A 22,477-nucleotide genomic window follows, 5' to 3' on the forward strand; every position below is an offset into this window, starting at 1 on the left:
AAGTTTGTCTCTCAAATTGCAGTCCCACTTGCTGTTGAAAGTCTTCAGCATGCCATCAATCTCATGGCTTGCAAGAAGTGACATCATTTTCTTGGAGGGAAAGAAAAAAAGTAAGTGGCCATAAACTTTTCTCTCTTTATTTTTAGAAGACTTAAAAATGAATAACACTCTATACTCCATTGCAAATATTAGGCTATTCTTGAGTTTGGGGCCTGAGTTTGACCAGTGGATTTTCTCCCTCTGATAAGACTAATATAAAGAATAATTGAATTTATTCAATTTTTCTCAGCAAACCTGCTCAGGCCAAAATACACCATGACCAAGATGCAACATTGCAGAAATTACAGTTGCTTGAATATTTAATTGACATTTCAAATAATTCAAAGAATCATTTCAAATAATCAATTCAAATTATCATTTGTTTTGTCCCTTCCGGATTAAATATTTCATATTGTTGACAAACATCAAGACCCTAAAATGTATTTATGAATCTCAAAATTCAAGATATGGGGGTTAGAAAATGTATATATTTATATAATTTTATGTAATCAATATCAAGAGTGCCATTTCAGTTTTTCTCCTCCAAAAATCACCATGATTATTCTGCAACATTTTGTAGTTTTAATTAAATTGTTTTTTAAACTGTTGTAGTAACTTAATATCACATTTTAATCATGCTGATTTTTGGAGGTGAAAAACTGAAAAGACACTCTTCGTGTGATATTGATTAACTACATAAAATGATATATATACATTTTCTAACCCCCATATCTTGAATTTTGAGATTCATAAATACATTTTAGGGTCTTGATGTTTGTCAACAATATGAAATATTTAATCCGGAAGGGACAAAACAAATGATAATGAATGAACCCAAAAGGTTCCACATAACTTTCTTCCTGGTTTCATAGAACCCTTAAAAAGGCTTCTGTATAGAACCTTTTAGGGGTTCCAAACACGTAGCGCTGATAGAACCATTTAAGGTTCTGTATAGAACCTTTTCTTCTAAGAGTGTATTTTCGAGTAGGCCTAAAGTGGACTTTGAATTTCAAGTCACACTGACATTTTACTGCCATTTGATTTTATTATTATAATTATTATTTACTGCTTTAAGACAAAATAAGAAATGGACTATATGCACACAAAAACTAAAGTGACAAAGAAAAAACTATAAGTTTATAAAGATTAAAATCATTATATCTCTTTTTGAGATTTGAAAATGAGAGAGAGAGAGAATGTGTTATTTTTAAAACAGCCAAAGTTCACAGAAAGATAGGTAAGTCAAAAAAATGTTGTAAAGAAGTGATATGGACATGAGCAGCGGCTCTCTTTTGCCAAAGTGTATTATATTACAGTCTAAATTATTTGTTTACTGCAAGTGTGACTATCTCAGTCTTTGTCTATTTGTTTATTTGACAGGAATGATACAGAATAATATAATTTCATCAGATTTCAGGCAACACATGCTTGTTTACAGTGATGTTATATATATATTTTTAATCCAACAATACAATTTAATATTCACATGTAATGGATTTGATAGCTGACTGAAAAGCCAATTCATCTAACTTAGAATAGCTGGATAGCATCTTATGTAATAATGGTATTCGGTATCATTCTTGACAAATAAATACATATATAATACATATAATAGATATATAGGCCTTTAACAAGTAGCTCTGTAAAGCATCTTATATAAATGTATTCTGCAATGAAATACACACACACACACACACACACACACAGAGAGAGAGAGAGAGAGAGAGAGAGAGAGAGAGAGCGAGAGAGAGAAAATATTGTGATGGGTTAAATATAGACTTAGGCATAGATCATTTCCACTCATTAACGATATAAAACTATCAAAAGATGTCTCTTATGTATTACTTTCATCCAGTATATATACAGTTCCTATCTCTGTCTCCGCGTGTCGCTGTTGGTCAGCAAATCACACACACACTTCATTTAAAGGGATGTTGCCATATTCCAGAATCCTGGTACTGAGAAGAACAGCATCCTTTTCAGTGGGACCGTTTTTAAAAGATTACAGGGATAAAAAAGAAAGAAAAAAGCAGACTGAACACGAGAGGCATTTTAAGGAGCAGCACGACTAGTAACTCCATCTAACTGATCTTATCTGAGTGATGCAGTGTGTTTTGCTGGGATTGATGAAGCCTGCTGGACGATGGGTTCTGCTTCTTTTTGTACTTTGGGCGACATGGGAAACGGCTTTGTCTGTGACGCGCTATTCTATACCGGAGGAGATGGAGCGCGGGTCTGTCGTTGCAAATCTGGCTGCTGATTTGGGGCTGGATGTTAGTGAACTGGCACAGCGAGAGGTAAAACTTGACATTTTCCATAACAAAAAATATCTTGATGTTAATAAAAGGACTGGCGAGCTATTTATTGTTGAGAAAATGGACAGGGAAACTCTGTGTCCTACGAAAACAACGACGACTTGTTTTCTGAAATTAGACCTAATAATTGAAAGCCCATTGCGTATTTTCAATATTGAATTGGGCATCACAGACATTAACGATAACGCTCCTCATTTCCGAAGAGACAGGATTGAATTAGATGTCTCGGAGTCCGCGTCACCGGGAGAAAGATTCTCCTTGACCAATGCGTTTGACCCAGACGTTGGTGCCAATACAGTCAAGACCTATAAATTAAGTGAAAGTGAACATTTCACTGTTGATATACATTCTGGAAGCGATGGTACAAAATATGTCGATTTGGTCCTAAAGAAGGCTTTAGACAGAGAAGAGAAGGCTGTTCATAATCTGATTCTCACTGCAATTGATGGCGGAGTCCCTGCGCGCTCTGGCACGGCTAATATCATTGTGCGCGTGCAAGATACAAATGACAACGCCCCTCAGTTTGATCAGGCAGTTTACTCTCTGAATATGAGCGAAAATTCTCCAGCTGGCACTGTTGTTATTAAATTAAACGCTTCTGATGCTGACGAAGGCCCAAACGCTGACCTTACATACTCATTTACGCTTTATACATCTGAAAAAACGCAGGAGATGTTCTCGTTGAATCCAAATACTGGCGAAATAGCAGTTAAGAGCACAATTGATTATGAAGATATGAAAATATTTGAAATGTTCATTGAGGCTAAAGACAATGGGCCCGTTCCGCTCTCCGGTCAATGTAGAGTGACTGTGTACGTTAAAGATATGAACGATAACTACCCCGAGATAACAATAAAATCGCTTAAGAACACCGTGGACGAAAACATCCCAGTCGGCTCTGTTATTGCTCTGGTGGGTGTTAGTGACAGAGACACTGAAGATAACGGTAAGGTACATCTTACAATGAACAAGTCCTTACCGTTTATTTTAAACAAGTCCTCTGACTACCTGTACGAGTTATTGGTGTCAGAAACGTTAGATCGTGAAAAGGTCCCAGAATATGAGATCATGCTGGTTGTGACCGATGAAGGGAATCCTCCGTTATCTGATAATGAAACTATAACGGTGCATTTACTAGATGTCAACGATAACGCACCGCAATTCCCGCAGACATTCTACACGATCCCTGTTATGGAGAATAACGCGCCTGGAGCTTCACTGAGCTCTTTAACTGCTATAGACCCAGATCTCCATGAAAACCAGTATCTAGTTTATTTTATAATAGAGAAGGAAATAGTGAACACCTCCATGTCCATGCTGTTCTCCATTAACCCAGAGAACGGCAATCTTTACGCGCTAAAGACCTTTGACTATGAGATGGAGAAGGAGTTTCTTTTCCACATCGAGGCCAGAGACTCTGGTGTTCCTCCGCTCAGCAGTAACGTGACCGTTCACATTATTATCATGGATCAGAACGACAACACGCCGCTTATAGTGTCTCCATGGCGCGCGCACGGCTCGGAAGTGAAGGAAAAGATCCCGAGATCCACAGATAAAGGAACTCTGATAGCCAAAGTCATCGCCATAGACTCTGACTCAGTGCACAACTCTCGGATCACGTACCAGTTCCTCCAGAACACCGACGCCACGTTATTCAGCTTGGATCAGTACAACGGAGAGATCCGGACCATGAGAATGTTCAGTTACAGAGACTCGCGAGACCAGCGGCTGGTGGTGATCGCCAAAGACAACGGAGAGCCCGCGCTCTCTGCTACAGTCACCATCAAACTGTCCACGGTGGAGACCGCCCTCAAAACCTATACTGAGGTGCCTTTGGAGTATGACATCTTCTCAGATCTAAACCTGTATCTGGTGATCGGCCTGGGCTCTGTCTCGTTTCTTTTACTCATCACTATACTGGTGACCATCGTGCTGAAGTGTCAGAAAGCGAAGCCCAGCAAAGCGGCTCCTCCGTGCAGGAACAGTGTGATCAGCGAGAGGAACTCGACCATCGCGGACTCCACTCTGGTCTCCAACGATGCCTACTGGTACAGTTTATTTCTAGCAGAGACGAGGAAAGGAAAGCTGGTGGTCAGACAGCCTGCGCCAAAGGGAGCGAGATACATCGTGTCCAGTTTACCGAGGAGCACAGGAGTGACCGAGACCAGCGACTCAGCCGCGTCTACTCTACAGGTAAGACAATAAATATTAAAATATTGTAACTGAAAATATAACCATGCGTATGAATGCTATTTAATTCTAAATGACAAAACAAATATTGTATGACTGAACTATTTAATGTCCACCAACAATATTCCATATACATTATTGTAAAATAAATCAGCTGAGTTGGCTTTATATTAAACGTGCTGTTTTTACATCGAGCACAAAGTGTCGCTGTTGTCCTAGCAATAGACAAGATGGGAATGACTTTCTAGTCGCCATAATGTAACGTCACAGTCTACAGCTTTAGTGGGTGATCATCTCTCCTTCCTCTCTTTGTACGCCTCTTTGTTCCTCTGCGTCCTTCATTTACGATTTCGTTTACGTGGTTGGATTATACTGGACTTGTATATTGAATAAAAATGGCACCATGTATGGACACACAAAAATGGCAAAGGTACGTTTTGTTACTCCAGATCATCTTTTCCGTATTGAACTCGGGATTTGCTGTTACTCACTACTCTATTCCCGAGGAAATGGAGGTAGGATCTGTTGTTGCAAATTTAGCCGCCGATCTTCATTTGGATGTACAGAGTCTGACCAAACGCAAGATGCGCTTAGATGTGATAGCAAATAAAAAATATCTGGATATAAATAAAGAAACAGGGGAGCTGTTTATCGTCGAAAGAATAGACCGAGAATATCTCTGCCCATCCAAAACAAATTCTTGTTTTCTGAAGCTCGATGCGACAATCGAAAACCCAGTTAGAATGTTTAACATTGAATTGGAAATATTAGATATCAACGACAATGCACCCCACTTTCGACGAGATGTCATGGATTTAGACATTTCAGAATCGACACCAGCCGGAGAGCGTTTCTCCCTCAACAATGCAGTGGACGCCGACATTGGGTCTAATTCAATTAAGACTTACTATCTTAGTGAGAGCGAGCATTTTACTATAGAAATACAGTCTGGTCGAGATGGATCTAAACTTGCTGATTTGGTGCTGAAAAAGGCATTAGATCGCGAAGAGAAAGCAGTTCATAATCTGATCCTCACTGCTGTGGATGGAGGAGTCCCCGCGCGCTCCGGCACGGCTAACATTATTGTGCGCGTTCTGGACACTAATGACAACGCCCCTCAGTTCGATAAAGACAGTTATACTGTGCATTTAAGTGAAAATTTGCCAATAGAAAGTCTTGTTGTTAAGCTTAACGCAACAGATTTAGATGAAGGGCAAAATTCTGAAATAATATACACATTTAGTTTATATACATCTGAGAAAACACAAGATACGTTTAAATTGAATTCAGAAACGGGTGAAATTCGAGTTAAAGAGATTATTAATTATGAAGATTTCAAAATCTATGATATGGAGATAATAGCAACAGATAAAGCAGCTAATAGTCTCTCTGGGAAGTGTAAAGTAAAGATATTAATTACAGATATGAATGATAATCATCCTGAAATTTCTATAAAGTCATTCACAAGTCCAGTTAAAGAGGATGTACCTGTAAATACAGTAATTGCAGTTGTTAGTGTGAGTGATAAAGACTCTGGAGAAAATGGACAGGTAGATATTCATATTTCTGATGATTTACCTTTTGCGCTTAAAGAATCGTCTGATAATTATTATGAATTATTAATTTCAGAACCGTTAGACCGTGAAAAGGTTGCAGAATATGACATCACTATAACCGTCACTGACAGGGGCAACCCGCCGTTATCTGATAATGAAACTATAACTTTAGAGCTACTGGACGTTAATGACAATGTTCCTCAGTTCCCGCAGACATTCTACACGATCCCTGTTATGGAGAATAACGCGCCTGGAGCTTCACTGAGCTCTTTAACTGCTATAGACCCAGATCTCCATGAAAACCAGTATCTAGTTTATTTTATAATAGAGAAGGAAATAGTGAACACCTCCATGTCCATGCTGTTCTCCATTAACCCAGAGAACGGCAATCTTTACGCGCTAAAGACCTTTGACTATGAGATGGAGAAGGAGTTTCTTTTCCACATCGAGGCCAGAGACTCTGGTGTTCCTCCGCTCAGCAGTAACGTGACCGTTCACATTATTATCATGGACCAGAACGACAACACACCGCTTATAGTGTCTCCATGGCGCGCGCACGGCTCGGAAGTGAAGGAAAGGATCCCGAGATCCACAGATAAAGGAACTCTGATAGCCAAAGTCATCGCCATAGACTCTGACTCAGTGCACAACTCTCGGATCACGTACCAGTTCCTCCAGAACACCGACGCCACGTTATTCAGCTTGGATCAATACAACGGAGAGATCCGGACCATGAGAATGTTCAGTTACAGAGACTCGCGAGACCAGCGGCTGGTGGTGATCGCCAAAGACAACGGAGAGCCCGCGCTCTCTGCCACAGTCACCATCAAACTGTCCACGGTAGAGACCGCCCTCAAAACCTATACTGAGGTGCCTTTGGAGTATGACATCTTCTCAGATCTAAACCTGTATCTGGTGATCGGCCTGGGCTCTGTCTCGTTTCTTTTACTCATCACTATACTGGTGACCATCGTGCTGAAGTGTCAGAAAGCGAAGCCCAGCAAAGCGGCTCCTCCGTGCAGGAACAGTGTGATCAGCGAGAGGAACTCGACCATCGCGGACTCCACTCTGGTCTCCAACGATGCCTACTGGTACAGTTTATTTCTAGCAGAGACGAGGAAAGGAAAGCTGGTGGTCAGACAGCCTGCGCCAAAGGGAGCGAGATACATCGTGTCCAGTTTACCGAGGAGCACAGGAGTGACCGAGACCAGCGACTCAGCCGCTTCTACTCTACAGGTAAGACAATCTACTTGAATGATCAAAGAGAGATTTACATGACGTTTCACGCTCAATTTTCTCTCCGTTTTTTTTTTTAGAGAAGAGGTGGTGTGTTATCCCCTGTACAGTATTATTCTTAGGCTATTTTTCTCTTTCATATTTTAATTAATTTAATTTCTTCTCATTTATCTTTTTTTTTTTATTTTTTTTTTTTACAAAGTCTGTTTTGTATTTTTATGTGCTATTTTGAGGCTTATTATCACACATTTTCGCGGGAATCTAAAACAGAAACATCATAATAAAATAGAAATAACGCGTAAAATAAAAGAATACTTAATGTAAAAAAGCTGTTCTGTTCTTGTTGTGCATGTTCAACCCAAACTCACTGAGCGTCGCTGTTCTCTAAGAAAACGCTTTTGGTCATATTTTTCACAATCGCCATGACAGATTTCCCACACAAAGGAGCGCGCCATGACAAGAGCTTCGTAGCGTGTCCTGTTCGTTTCTCGATCATTTCATTATCACGAGGAATACAAATATTTCAAAAGCTGCAGAATGGAGGGATTGGTAAAGTCACAGTTGTGGAGGTATGTAACGGTCCTTCTGTTTTTCTCCGCTATTTTGGACACCGCGTCCTCTGTTACGCACTATTCTATCCCAGAAGAAATGGAGGAAGGCTCTGTTGTGGCTAATTTAGCCTCAGATTTGGATCTGGATGTGCAAACACTGAGCAAACGAAAAATGCGGCTTGACATTATATCAAACAAAAAATATCTCGATGTCAATAAAGAAACAGGAGAGCTCTACATTTTAGAAAAGATGGATAGAGAATATCTCTGTACATCAAAAACAGCAACAACATGTTTTATCAAAATGGAAGTGATACTCGAGAATCCTGTGCGCATATTTAACATTGAAATTGAAATTGTGGATATAAATGATAATGCCCCCCAGTTTCGCAGAGACACAATCCATCTGGATATTTCAGAATCTACAGGAGCCGGAGAGAGATTCTCGCTCAGTAATGCGGTGGATCCTGATATCGGCTCGAATTCGATAAAAACGTATTATTTGAGTGAGAGCGAACATTTTGACATTGAAATACAAACAGGGAGGGACGGGTCAAAATTTGCTGATTTGATCCTAAAAAAGCCTTTAGACAGAGAAGAACAAGCTTCACATAATCTGATCCTCACTGCTGTGGATGGAGGAGTCCCCGCGCGCTCCGGCACGGCTAGCATTATTGTGCGCGTTCTGGACACTAATGACAACGCCCCTCAGTTCGATAAAGACAGTTATACTATAAATCTAACAGAAAACTCGCCCACTGGAAGCCTTGTAGTGAAACTAAACGCCACAGATAAAGACGAGGGCTCAAATTCAGATTTACTTTACTCTTTTAGTTTGTATACTTCAGAGAAAACGCAGCAAACATTCAGTCTGAATCCTAACAATGGGGAAATCAGAGTGAAAGAAATGATTAATTATGAGGATTTCAGGATCTATGATATGGAAATTATAGCAACAGATAAAGCAGCTAATAGTCTCTCTGGAAAGTGTAAAGTAAAGATTTTAGTGACAGATATGAATGACAATCATCCTGAAATTTCTATAAAGTCATTTACAAGTCCAGTTAAAGAAGATGTACCTGTAAATACAGTAATTGCAGTTGTTAGTGTGAGTGATAAAGACTCTGGAGAAAATGGACAGGTAGATATTCATATTTCTGATGATTTACCTTTTGCGCTTAAAGAATCATCTGATAATTATTATGAATTATTAATTTCAGAACCGTTAGACCGTGAAAAGGTTGCAGAATATGACATCACTATAACCGTCACTGACAGGGGCAACCCGCCGTTATCTGATAATGAAACTATAACTTTAGAGCTACTGGACGTTAATGACAATGTTCCTCAGTTCCCGCAGACATTCTACACGATCCCTGTTATGGAGAATAACGCGCCTGGAGCTTCACTGAGCTCTTTAACTGCTATAGACCCAGATCTCCATGAAAACCAGTATCTAGTTTATTTTATAATAGAGAAGGAAATAGTGAACACCTCCATGTCCATGCTGTTCTCCATTAACCCAGAGAACGGCAATCTTTACGCGCTAAAGACCTTTGACTATGAGATGGAGAAGGAGTTTCTTTTCCACATCGAGGCCAGAGACTCTGGTGTTCCTCCGCTCAGCAGTAACGTGACCGTTCACATTATTATCATGGACCAGAACGACAACACGCCGCTTATAGTGTCTCCATGGCGCGCGCACGGCTCGGAAGTGAAGGAAAAGATCCCGAGATCCACAGATAAAGGAACTCTGATAGCCAAAGTCATCGCCATAGACTCTGACTCAGTGCACAACTCTCGGATCACGTACCAGTTCCTCCAGAACACCGACGCCACGTTATTCAGCTTGGATCAGTACAACGGAGAGATCCGGACCATGAGAATGTTCAGTTACAGAGACTCGCGAGACCAGCGGCTGGTGGTGATCGCCAAAGACAACGGAGAGCCCGCGCTCTCTGCTACAGTCACCATCAAACTGTCCACGGTGGAGACCGCCCTCAAAACCTATACTGAGGTGCCTTTGGAGTATGACATCTTCTCAGATCTAAACCTGTATCTGGTGATCGGCCTGGGCTCTGTCTCGTTTCTTTTACTCATCACTATACTGGTGACCATCGTGCTGAAGTGTCAGAAAGCGAAGCCCAGCAAAGCGGCTCCTCCGTGCAGGAACAGTGTGATCAGCGAGAGGAACTCGACCATCGCGGACTCCACTCTGGTCTCCAACGATGCCTACTGGTACAGTTTATTTCTAGCAGAGACGAGGAAAGGAAAGCTGGTGGTCAGACAGCCTGCGCCAAAGGGAGCGAGATACATCGTGTCCAGTTTACCGAGGAGCACAGGAGTGACCGAGACCAGCGACTCAGCCGCGTCTACTTTACAGGTAGGCCTATATATACATTTCCTCTGTATTTAGTTGTAATTTTTCGCGTTGTTACTGGCATGGTAAGAAGGTAAAAAGTTTTTTTTTTCAACTGTTTTTATTTATTTATTTATTTTAACATTTGCAATTACGATTTTATTTTATACAATGGACTCTGGATGTTTTGCATTTACAGACAACCGTCTAAATAGTTTTAGAGTTATTTAATATGCATTTTATGTTTAAAGTGCTTCTCTACAACGTAATATACATTTTTAAAGTCGATTATTCCTTCATAGATTCGAGTCGTTCCGGTTTGCATCAATGTGTACTTCGCTCCTTTGTGCGCAGAGAGTCGCTGTTCACCATTAAAACATATCTCTGGCTATGTAACATTTGTCGCCATGACAGTTTATTGTGCAGAGAACACTGCAGCGAATGCTCAGTATACAATCTGTCGTTCCATTTAAGGCTGGACATTTCATTCATCATTTTTGTCCATTTCACAGCGCTAAGGCTGTTTTAAAGAAAGGTTGCGTTTTGAACTGATATTTGGCATCTAAGATAATACTGCACCGAGCTCACAAACTATGGATTCTATTGCGAGAGCCCCGAGACGGATTTCAAGGTACGTTTGGGTGTTTATTCTTTTCTTCGCATTCTTTAAGACCGTGTCTACAGTAACTCACTATTCTATCCCCGAGGAGATGGAGGAAGGATCCGTTGTTGCAAATCTGGCAGCTGATCTTGGGCTGGATGTTAAAACGTTAAATAGGCGAAAGATGCGTTTGGACACGATTGTATCCAAAAAATATCTTGACATTAACAAAGAAACCGGAGAGCTCTATGTCGTACAGAAGATAGACAGAGAACATCTCTGCAATTCCAAATCAATCTGCTTTCTAAAGCTAGATGCTACGATAGAAAATCCAATTCGAATGTTTAACATCGAAATAGAAATAACGGATATCAATGATAATGCTCCATATTTTAGGAGAGACACAATGCACTTGGATATATCAGAGTCTACTTCAACTGGGGAGAGGTTTTCTTTGAACAATGCTTTCGATGCAGATATCGGAAGCAATTCCGTGAATTCATATTACTTAAGTGAGAGTGCTCATTTCAACATCGAAATACAGACAGGAAGGGATGGATCGAAATTTGCTGATTTAATTTTGAAGAAAGCTTTGGACCGTGAAGAGCAAACAGTTCATAATCTGATCCTCACTGCTGTGGATGGAGGAGTCCCCGCGCGCTCCGGCACGGCTAGCATTATTGTGCGCGTTCTGGACACTAATGACAACGCCCCTCAGTTCGATAAAGACAGTTATACTATAAATCTAACAGAAAACTCGCCCACTGGAAGCCTTGTAGTGAAATTAAACGCCACAGATAAAGATGAGGGCTCAAATTCAGATTTACTTTACTCTTTTAGTTTGTATACATCAGAGAAAACGCAGCAAACATTCAGTCTGAATCCTAACAATGGGGAAATCAGAGTGAAAGAAATGATAAATTATGAGGATTTCAGGATCTATGATATGGAAATTATAGCAACAGATAAAGCAGCTAATAGTCTCTCTGGAAAGTGTAAAGTAAAGATTTTAGTGACAGATATGAATGACAATCATCCTGAAATTTCTATAAAGTCATTCACAAGTCCAGTTAAAGAGGATGTACCTGTAAATACAGTAATTGCAGTTGTTAGTGTGAGTGATAAAGACTCTGGAGAAAATGGACAGGTAGATATTCATATTTCTGATGATTTACCTTTTGCGCTTAAAGAATCATCTGATAATTATTATGAATTATTAATTTCAGAACCGTTAGACCGTGAAAAGGTTGCAGAATATGACATCACTATAACCGTCACTGACAGGGGCAACCCGCCGTTATCTGATAATGAAACTATAACTTTAGAGCTACTGGACGTTAATGACAATGTTCCTCAGTTCCCGCAGACATTCTACACGATCCCTGTTATGGAGAATAACGCGCCTGGAGCTTCACTGAGCTCTTTAACTGCTATAGACCCAGATCTGCATGAAAACCAGTATCTAGTTTATTTTATAATAGAGAAGGAAATAGTGAACACCTCCATGTCCATGCTGTTCTCCATTAACCCAGAGAACGGCAATCTTTACGCGCTAAAGACCTTTGACTATGAGATGGAGAAGGAGTTTCTTTTCCACATCGAGGCCAGAGACTCTGGTGTTCCTCCGCTCAGCAGTAACGTGACCGTTCACATTATTATCATGGACCAGAACGACAACACGCCGCTTATAGTGTCTCCATGGCGCGCGCACGGCTCGGAAGTGAAGGAAAGGATCCCGAGATCCACAGATAAAGGAACTCTGATAGCCAAAGTCATCGCCATAGACTCTGACTCAGTGCACAACTCTCGGATCACGTACCAGTTCCTCCAGAACACCGACGCCACGTTATTCAGCTTGGATCAATACAACGGAGAGATCCGGACCATGAGGATGTTCAGTTACAGAGACTCGCGAGACCAGCGGCTGGTGGTGATCGCCAAAGACAACGGAGAGCCCGCGCTCTCTGCTACAGTCACCATCAAACTGTCCACGGTGGAGACCGCCCTCAAAACCTATACTGAGGTGCCTTTGGAGTATGACATCTTCTCAGATCTAAACCTGTATCTGGTGATCGGCCTGGGCTCTGTCTCGTTTCTTTTACTCATCACTATACTGGTGACCATCGTGCTGAAGTGTCAGAAAGCGAAGCCCAGCAAAGCGGCTCCTCCGTGCAGGAACAGTGTGATCAGCGAGAGGAACTCGACCATCGCGGACTCCACTCTGGTCTCCAACGATGCCTACTGGTACAGTTTATTTCTAGCAGAGACGAGGAAAGGAAAGCTGGTGGTCAGACAGCCTGCGCCAAAGGGAGCGAGATACATCGTATCCAGTTTACCGAGGAGCACAGGAGTGACCGAGACCAGCGACTCAGCCGCCTCTACTCTACAGGTATAATCACGTATTATTGCTTATTTTTTTTAAATACTTTATTCACATGCATTATTACTGATGAAGCGCAAATTCTAAGGTAAGAATATTTAAATAATTGAAGAGTTCAGATGCAAAAGCCTCTAAGTGCCATTTGAAATTTTCTTCTAGAATGATCATTTTTATCAAGCTTGTATATTTAAGTTCAGTAATTTCATTTAAATGGCAATGATAATTACCTATTAATTGTTATTTAAGTGAAATTACTGAACTTAAATATACAAGTTTTATAAAAATCATCATTAAAGAAGAAAATTTCAAATGGCATTTAGAGGCTTTTGCATCTGAACTCTTCAATTGTACTTTTATTTTTTAAACTATTTAAATAATAGATTATAAAAATATAGATATATTAATAGATTGTCTGTCAGTATTGGGTTATATTTTATTAACTTGTGCACATTGTCTGAGGCACCTCACTGTGTGTGCGCAAAGTGGCGCTGTGGTTTCACAAATTATATCTCACAAAGTATAGGCTATCATTGCGAGCGTAATTTCAACGTCACTATCACAGTTGGCCATTTTGCGACGAACCCTTGTTTTGTGCGTCTCTGGTTTTAGACTAAATATTGCGGTGTATATCGAGGAAACTTTTCGTCTTTTAATTATTTTTAACACTTCTTTCAGCATCTATTTTGTTTTGTAGTCAAATCCAATGCTTTGTTGCTAGATGAACTGTCCTTGCATCATAATCACTTGATCAGACAATGGATTCTGCTTTGAACGCCTGGTCATGGAGGAGGTATGTCTCGCTGGTTTTTCTTCTATCAGCGGTTTTTCATTTGGCTCTGGCTGTTACTCATTATTCTGTTCCAGAGGAGATGGAAGTAGGATCTGTCGTGGCAAATTTAGCCACTGATTTGGGGCTTGACCTGCAGACTTTGATTAAACGAAACGTCCGTTTAGATGTGATCGCTAATAAGAAATACCTCGCCATAAACAAAGAAAGAGGTGAACTGTACATACAAGAGAAGATTGATCGTGAATATCTGTGTCCTGCAAAAACGACTTGTTTTTTAAAAATGGAAGTTATTGTCGAGAACCCCGAGCGAATATTTTACATAGAGCTAGAAATCACTGACATAAATGATAATAACCCTAATTTTAGACGAGACACAATCAATTTAGACATCACTGAATCTACGCCAGCAGGTGAGCGATTTTCTGTCAGTAATGCGGTGGATTCTGATGTCGGATCCAACTCGGTTAAAACCTATTATCTAAGTAAAAATGAGCACTTTGACATTGAAATTCAGTCGGGGAGGGACGGTTCCAAATTTGCAGATTTAATTTTAAAAAAGGCTCTAGATCGTGAAACCCAAGCTGTCCATAATCTGGTACTGACCGCAGTGGATGGAGGAGTCCCTCCGCGTTCAGGCACGGCCAGTATCATCGTTCGGGTGTTGGATGCAAACGACAACGCCCCTAAATTTGATCAAGAGAGCTATATCATTAATTTAACTGAAAACGCACCCATAGGGAGCCTGGTCGTTAAATTAAACGCAACAGATCTAGATGAGGGTTCTAACGCCGAGCTTGTGTATTCATTTAGTCTGTATACATCTGAGAAGACACAGAAAGCATTCAGTTTAAATCCTGAGAGTGGTGAAATTCGAGTGAAAGAGATGGTTAATTATGAAGACTTTCGAATTTACGATATGGAAGTTATAGCATCAGATAAAGGAACTCATCCATTATCCGGCCAATGTAAATTATCTATTATAATCACAGATATGAATGATAATCATCCTGAAATTTCCATAAAGTCATTTACAAGTCCAGTTAAAGAGGATGTACCTGTAAATACAGTAATTGCAGTTGTTAGTGTGAGTGATAAAGACTCTGGAGAAAATGGACAGGTAGATATTCATATTTCTGATGATTTACCTTTTGCGCTTAAAGAATCGTCTGATAATTATTATGAATTATTAATTTCAGAACCGTTAGACCGTGAAAAGGTTGCAGAATATGACATCACTATAACCGTCACTGACAGGGGCAACCCGCCGTTATCTGATAATGAAACTATAACTTTAGAGCTACTGGACGTTAATGACAATGTTCCTCAGTTCCCGCAGACATTCTACACGATCCCTGTTATGGAGAATAACGCGCCTGGAGCTTCACTGAGCTCTTTAACTGCGATAGACCCAGATCTCCATGAAAACCAGTATCTAGTTTATTTTATAATAGAGAAGGAAATAGTGAACACCTCCATGTCCATGCTGTTCTCCATTAACCCAGAGAACGGCAATCTTTACGCGCTAAAGACCTTTGACTATGAGATGGAGAAGGAGTTTCTTTTCCACATCGAGGCCAGAGACTCTGGTGTTCCTCCGCTCAGCAGTAACGTGACCGTTCACATTATTATCATGGACCAGAACGACAACACGCCGCTTATAGTGTCCCCATGGCGCGCGCACGGCTCGGAAGTGAAGGAAAGGATCCCGAGATCCACAGATAAAGGAACTCTGATAGCCAAAGTCATCGCCATAGACTCTGACTCAGTGCACAACTCTCGGATCACGTACCAGTTCCTCCAGAACACCGACGCCACGTTATTCAGCTTGGATCAATACAACGGAGAGATCCGGACCATGAGAATGTTCAGTTACAGAGACTCGCGAGACCAGCGGCTGGTGGTGATCGCCAAAGACAACGGAGAGCCCGCGCTCTCTGCTACAGTCACCATCAAACTGTCCACGGTGGAGACCGCCCTCAAAACCTATACTGAGGTGCCTTTGGAGTATGACATCTTCTCAGATCTAAACCTGTATCTGGTGATCGGCCTGGGCTCTGTCTCGTTTCTTTTACTCATCACTATACTGGTGACCATCGTGCTGAAGTGTCAGAAAGCGAAGCCCAGCAAAGCGGCTCCTCCGTGCAGGAACAGTGTGATCAGCGAGAGGAACTCGACCATCGCGGACTCCACTCTGGTCTCCAACGATGCCTACTGGTACAGTTTATTTCTAGCAGAGACGAGGAAAGGAAAGCTGGTGGTCAGACAGCCTGCGCCAAAGGGAGCGAGATACATCGTGTCCAGTTTACCGAGGAGCACAGGAGTGACCGAGACCAGCGACTCAGCCGCGTCTACTCTACAGGTAAGAATAAAAAGTACCCCATCTTTCTTTCTTTTTTGCTTCTGTTTGGACTTTTAGACAAAATGTATAATTTCCATTCTTGGTTTATTTTATCTCATTTAAATGCCAATGAATAGTGTACTTTGACAGTGTTGTGACTTGATTTACAATAATATCTAGTGAAACCGTTTTTTTTTGCGTTTTTCAGAGTATTTAATTGTTGTATTTTAACTCTAAAATTGATCTTTAATTGTGCCACACAAACCAATGCGCACAGCGTCGCTGTTCTCCATCAAAACATCTCCTCTGCGTTTATCTTTCATTACTGCCAGTGCTGATGACGTATCTGCTTTGTTGGCAGAAAGCTGTGTATGCTCTCTTCTTCCATGAACCGCGAAACGCCTTTTCTGCTTTCTGATCATCAAAATGTTACATTCGTAACTGCATGCTATTTGTTTTAAATCTCATGATCACTGGATTATAACTCGAAGAAAAAAAATGGAATCTCGAATGAAAAGCAAAGCATTGAAAAGGTACGTGTTAGTCATCATTTTAATGTCTCTGCTTAATGCAGCATCTTCTGTTACTCATTATTCTATACCTGAAGAATGGGACGAGGGATCTATAGTGGCAAATTTGGCAACGGATCTGGGATTGGATGTTAAAACATTGAGCATACGCAAGATTCGTCTCGACACTGTAGCAAATAAAAAATATCTGGATATTAACAAAGAAACGGGAGAGCTGTTCATTGTGGAGAGAATCGATCGTGAACACATTTGCACAACCAAGTCTGGAACAACGTGTGTTCTTAAACTGGATGCCACAATCGAAAAACCTGTACGAATGTTTAACATTGAGCTAGAAATTGTTGATATTAACGACAATGCTCCTCATTTTAGAAGGGACACGATGCATTTGGACATTTCAGAATCAACGCCTGTGGGAGAACGATTCTCTTTAAACAATGCTGTGGATCCTGATATCGGCGTTAATTCAATTAAAACATACTTTCTCAGTGAAAGCGATCATTTTTCTATCGAGATTCAGACCGGACGGGATGGATCGAAGTTCACTGATTTGATTCTTAAAAAAGCTTTGGATAGAGAACAACAGGCAATCCATAATCTGATCCTCACTGCTGTGGATGGAGGAGTCCCCGCGCGCTCTGGCACGGCTAGCATTATTGTGCGCGTTCTGGACACTAATGACAACGCCCCTCAGTTCGATAAAGACAGTTATACTATAAATCTAACAGAAAACTCGCCCACTGGAAGCCTTGTAGTGAAATTAAACGCCACAGATAAAGACGAGGGCTCAAATTCAGATTTACTTTACTCTTTTAGTTTGTATACATCAGAGAAAACGCAGCAAACATTCAGTCTGAATCCTAACAATGGGGAAATCAGAGTGAAAGAAATGATTAATTATGAGGATTTCAGGATCTATGATATGGAAATTATAGCAACAGATAAAGCAGCTAATAGTCTCTCTGGAAAGTGTAAAGTAAAGATATTAATCACAGATATGAATGACAATCATCCTGAAATTTCCATAAAGTCATTCACAAGTCCAGTTAAAGAGGATGTACCTGTAAATACAGTAATCGCAGTTGTTAGTGTGAGTGATAAAGACTCTGGAGAAAATGGACAGGTAGATATTCATATTTCTGATGATTTACCTTTTGCGCTTAAAGAATCATCTGATAAGTATTATGAATTATTAATTTCAGAACCGTTAGACCGTGAAAAGGTTGCAGAATATGACATCACTATAACCGTCACTGACAGGGGCAACCCGCCGTTATCTGATAATGAAACTATAACTTTAGAGCTACTGGACGTTAATGACAATGTTCCTCAGTTCCCGCAGACATTCTACACGATCCCTGTTATGGAGAATAACGCGCCTGGAGCTTCACTGAGCTCTTTAACTGCTATAGACCCAGATCTCCATGAAAACCAGTATCTAGTTTATTTTATAATAGAGAAGGAAATAGTGAACACCTCCATGTCCATGCTGTTCTCCATTAACCCAGAGAACGGCAATCTTTACGCGCTAAAGACCTTTGACTATGAGATGGAGAAGGAGTTTCTTTTCCACATCGAGGCCAGAGACTCTGGTGTTCCTCCGCTCAGCAGTAACGTGACCGTTCACATTATTATCATGGATCAGAACGACAACACGCCGCTTATAGTGTCTCCATGGCGCGCGCACGGCTCGGAAGTGAAGGAAAAGATCCCGAGATCCACAGATAAAGGAACTCTGATAGCCAAAGTCATCGCCATAGACTCTGACTCAGTGCACAACTCTCGGATCACGTACCAGTTCCTCCAGAACACCGACGCCACGTTATTCAGCTTGGATCAATACAACGGAGAGATCCGGACCATGAGAATGTTCAGTTACAGAGACTCGCGAGACCAGCGGCTGGTGGTGATCGCCAAAGACAACGGAGAGCCCGCGCTCTCTGCTACAGTCACCATCAAACTGTCCACGGTGGAGACCGCCCTCAAAACCTATACTGAGGTGCCTTTGGAGTATGACATCTTCTCAGATCTAAACCTGTATCTGGTGATCGGCCTGGGCTCTGTCTCGTTTCTTTTACTCATCACTATACTGGTGACCATCGTGCTGAAGTGCCAGAAAGCGAAGCCCAGCAAAGCGGCTCCTCCGTGCAGGAACAGTGTGATCAGCGAGAGGAACTCGACCATCGCGGACTCCACTCTGGTCTCCAACGATGCCTACTGGTATAGTTTATTTCTAGCGGAGACGAGGAAAGGAAAGCTGGTGGTCAGACAGCCTGCGCCAAAGGGAGCGAGATACATCGTGTCCAGTTTACCGAGGAGCACAGGAGTGACCGAGACCAGCGACTCAGCCGCTTCTACTCTACAGGTAAGACAATCCACTTGTATAATCAAAGAGAGGATTACATAACGTTTCACGCTCAGTTTCCTCTCATATTTTTAGCGAAGATGTAGTGTATGAGCCCCTGTACAGTATTCTTCTGGTTTCTCAGGCTGCGGAAATTTTCCCCTTTTATATTTTAATTAATTTCTGCTCAATATTTTTGTCCTGCGAATTTTTTTATTTTGAGAATTATTTCACAGATTTTCTCGGGCATTTTTTATTTTTAAAACAGCAAAAAGCATCCTGAAGTAAAAACAATGCGTAAAACAGAATATATATATATATATATATATATATATATATATATATATATATATATATATATATATATATATATATATATATATATATATATATTTGCACACAAGGCTCTCTTCCTATTGTGTATGTTCAAGCCAAACTCACTGAGCGTCGCTGTTCTCTAAGAAAACGTTTTGGTCATATTTTTCACAATCGCCATGACAGATTTCCATAGGTGGAAATCGCACAAAGGAGCGCGCCATGACACGAGCTTCGTAGTGTGTCCTGTTCGTTTCCGATCATTTCATTATCACGAGGAATACAAATATTTCAAAAGCTGCAGAATGGAGGGATTAGTAAAGCCACAGTTGTGGAGGTATGTAACGGTCCTTCTGTTTTTCTCCGCTATTTTGGACACCGCGTCCTCTGTTACGCACTATTCTATCCCAGAAGAAATGGAGGAAGGCTCTGTTGTGGCTAATTTAGCCTCAGATTTGGATCTGGATGTGCAAACACTGAGCAAACGAAAAATGCGACTCGATATTAGGTCTAACAAAAAATATCTCGATGTCAACAAAGAAACAGGAGAGCTCTATATTTTAGAAAAGATGGATAGAGAATATCTCTGTATATCAAAAACAACATGTTTTATCAAAGTGGAAGTCACACTCGAGAATCCTGTGCGAATGTTTAACATTGAAATTGAAATTGTGGATATAAATGATAATGCCCCCCAGTTTTGGAGAGATACGATCCGTCTGGATATTTCAGAATCTACAAGAGCCGGAGAGAGATTCTCGCTCAGTAATGCGGTGGATCCTGATATCGGCTCGAATTCCATAAAAACGTATTATTTGAGTGAGAGCGAACATTTTGACATTGAAATACAAACAGGGAGGGACGGGTCAAAATTTGCTGATTTGATCCTAAAAAAGCCTTTAGACAGAGAAGAACAAGCTTCACATAATCTGATCCTCACTGCTGTGGATGGAGGAGTCCCCGCGCGCTCTGGCACGGCTAGCATTATTGTGCGCGTTCTGGACACTAATGACAACGCCCCTCAGTTCGATAAAGACAGTTATACTATAAATCTAACAGAAAACTCGCCCACTGGAAGCCTTGTAGTGAAATTAAACGCCACAGATAAAGACGAGGGCTCAAATTCAGATTTACTTTACTCTTTTAGTTTGTATACATCAGAGAAAACGCAGCAAACATTCAGTCTAAATCCTAACAATGGGGAAATCAGAGTGAAAGAAATGATTAATTATGAGGATTTCAGGATCTATGATATGGAAATTATAGCAACAGATAAAGCAGCTAATAGTCTCTCTGGGAAGTGTAAAGTAAAGATTTTAGTGACAGATATGAATGACAATCATCCTGAAATTTCTATAAAATCATTCACAAGTCCAGTTAAAGAAGATGTACCTGTAAATACAGTAATTGCAGTTGTTAGTGTGAGTGATAAAGACTCTGGAGAAAATGGACAGGTAGATATTCATATTTCTGATGATTTACCTTTTGCGCTTAAAGAATCGTCTGATAATTATTATGAATTATTAATTTCAGAACCGTTAGACCGCGAAAAGGTTGCAGAATATGACATCACTATAACCGTCACTGACAGGGGCAACCCGCCGTTATCTGATAATGAAACTATAACTTTAGAGCTACTGGACGTTAATGACAATGTTCCTCAGTTCCCGCAGACATTCTACACGATCCCTGTTATGGAGAATAACGCGCCTGGAGCTTCACTGAGCTCTTTAACTGCTATAGACCCAGATCTCCATGAAAACCAGTATCTAGTTTATTTTATAATAGAGAAGGAAATAGTGAACACCTCCATGTCCATGCTGTTCTCCATTAACCCAGAGAACGGCAATCTTTACGCGCTAAAGACCTTTGACTATGAGATGGAGAAGGAGTTTCTTTTCCACATCGAGGCCCGAGACTCTGGTGTTCCTCCGCTCAGCAGTAACGTGACCGTTCACATTATTATCATGGATCAGAACGACAACACGCCGCTTATAGTGTCTCCATGGCGCGCGCACGGCTCGGAAGTGAAGGAAAAGATCCCGAGATCCACAGATAAAGGAACTCTGATAGCCAAAGTCATCGCCATAGACTCTGACTCAGTGCACAACTCTCGGATCACGTACCAGTTCCTCCAGAACACCGACGCCACGTTATTCAGCTTGGATCAATACAACGGAGAGATCCGGACCATGAGGATGTTCAGTTACAGAGACTCGCGAGACCAGCGGCTGGTGGTGATCGCCAAAGACAACGGAGAGCCCGCGCTCTCTGCTACAGTCACCATCAAACTGTCCACGGTGGAGACCGCCCTCAAAACCTATACTGAGGTGCCTTTGGAGTATGACATCTTCTCAGATCTAAACCTGTATCTGGTGATCGGCCTGGGCTCTGTCTCGTTTCTTTTACTCATCACTATACTGGTGACCATCGTGCTGAAGTGTCAGAAAGCGAAGCCCAGCAAAGCGGCTCCTCCGTGCAGGAACAGTGTGATCAGCGAGAGGAACTCGACCATCGCGGACTCCACTCTGGTCTCCAACGATGCCTACTGGTACAGTTTATTTCTAGCAGAGACGAGGAAAGGAAAGCTGGTGGTCAGACAGCCTGCGCCAAAGGGAGCGAGATACATCGTGTCCAGTTTACCGAGGAGCACAGGAGTGACCGAGACCAGCGACTCAGCCGCGTCTACTCTACAGGTAAGCAATGAAACATACTGACAAATTCCAATTAAAATTATGGATTTTCCCCCCCGGTAAAGTAAGTTTGACTTTGCGCATGAGTATTTGCCTTTATTTTGCTTGTACTTGCCAATTCACACTCAGCAGGTAGATACAAAATATTTGGAATCACTTTTACGCACTGTAATGCAGTAATATATTGTTCAAAATACAGCTGCATTAATTCTCTAAAAGTTTCGTTGCAGTCACTGAGAA

At 41.2% G+C, this 22,477-nt stretch overlaps 6 protein-coding genes across 9 annotated transcripts in view; all 6 read left to right on the plus strand.

Moving 5' to 3' along the window:
• The first annotated feature begins 1,979 nt into the window (after positions 1-1,979).
• On the plus strand, positions 1,980-4,574 carry pcdh2a1 (protocadherin 2 alpha 1). Its single transcript, XM_039663098.2, has one exon. The coding sequence runs from the start codon at positions 2,142-2,144 to the stop codon at positions 4,557-4,559; it is 2,418 nt and encodes an 805-aa protein (XP_039519032.2). The 5' UTR covers positions 1,980-2,141; the 3' UTR covers positions 4,560-4,574.
• Positions 4,575-4,820: 246 nt separating this feature from the next.
• Positions 4,821-7,369, plus strand: LOC148977595 (protocadherin alpha-C2-like). The gene has a single exon (XM_089135077.1). It carries the CDS (start codon positions 4,940-4,942, stop codon positions 7,352-7,354), a length of 2,415 nt encoding a protein of 804 aa, XP_088991203.1. The 5' UTR covers positions 4,821-4,939; the 3' UTR covers positions 7,355-7,369.
• A 310-nt stretch (positions 7,370-7,679) lies between these two features.
• Positions 7,680-22,477, plus strand: part of LOC120473310 (protocadherin alpha-C2) — a 28,370-nt gene continuing 13,572 nt past the window's right edge. For 2 of the 4 annotated variants that reach the window (XM_089135074.1, XM_089135071.1), the window contains exon 1: positions 10,685-13,236. In XM_089135074.1, coding sequence (XP_088991200.1) covers positions 10,840-13,236 — 2,397 coding nt within the window. In that variant the 5' untranslated portion in view covers positions 10,685-10,839. Of the gene's footprint in view, positions 10,271-10,684; positions 13,237-22,477 lie in introns of those variants that run through there. The other 2 variants (XM_089135075.1, XM_089135072.1) reach the window with 2 other exon arrangements.
• LOC120473308 (protocadherin alpha-C2-like) lies at positions 13,778-16,439 on the plus strand. The gene has a single exon (XM_039663093.2). The coding sequence runs from the start codon at positions 13,983-13,985 to the stop codon at positions 16,431-16,433; it is 2,451 nt and encodes an 816-aa protein (XP_039519027.2). The 5' UTR covers positions 13,778-13,982; the 3' UTR covers positions 16,434-16,439.
• Positions 16,693-19,307, plus strand: LOC120473312 (protocadherin alpha-C2). Its single transcript, XM_039663099.2, has one exon. The coding sequence runs from the start codon at positions 16,854-16,856 to the stop codon at positions 19,290-19,292; it is 2,439 nt and encodes an 812-aa protein (XP_039519033.2). The 5' UTR covers positions 16,693-16,853; the 3' UTR covers positions 19,293-19,307.
• Positions 19,688-22,442, plus strand: LOC148977596 (protocadherin beta-16-like). The gene has a single exon (XM_089135070.1). The coding sequence runs from the start codon at positions 19,724-19,726 to the stop codon at positions 22,259-22,261; it is 2,538 nt and encodes an 845-aa protein (XP_088991196.1). The 5' UTR covers positions 19,688-19,723; the 3' UTR covers positions 22,262-22,442.

The sequence above is a fragment of the Pimephales promelas genome, chromosome 9 (genome assembly GCF_988280905.1).
Source record: "Pimephales promelas chromosome 9, fPimPro1.hap1.1, whole genome shotgun sequence".
NCBI classification, from domain to species: Eukaryota; Metazoa; Chordata; class Actinopteri; order Cypriniformes; family Leuciscidae; genus Pimephales; species Pimephales promelas.

Coding starts and splice junctions, on each gene's coding strand:
- LOC120473308 (XM_039663093.2), top strand. CDS start 13,983: ATGGATTCTGCTTTGAACGCCTGGTCATGGAGGAGGTATGTCTCGCTG.
- LOC148977596 (XM_089135070.1), top strand. CDS start 19,724: ATGACAGATTTCCATAGGTGGAAATCGCACAAAGGAGCGCGCCATGAC.
- LOC120473312 (XM_039663099.2), top strand. CDS start 16,854: ATGGAATCTCGAATGAAAAGCAAAGCATTGAAAAGGTACGTGTTAGTC.
- LOC148977595 (XM_089135077.1), top strand. CDS start 4,940: ATGGCACCATGTATGGACACACAAAAATGGCAAAGGTACGTTTTGTTA.
- pcdh2a1 (XM_039663098.2), top strand. CDS start 2,142: ATGCAGTGTGTTTTGCTGGGATTGATGAAGCCTGCTGGACGATGGGTT.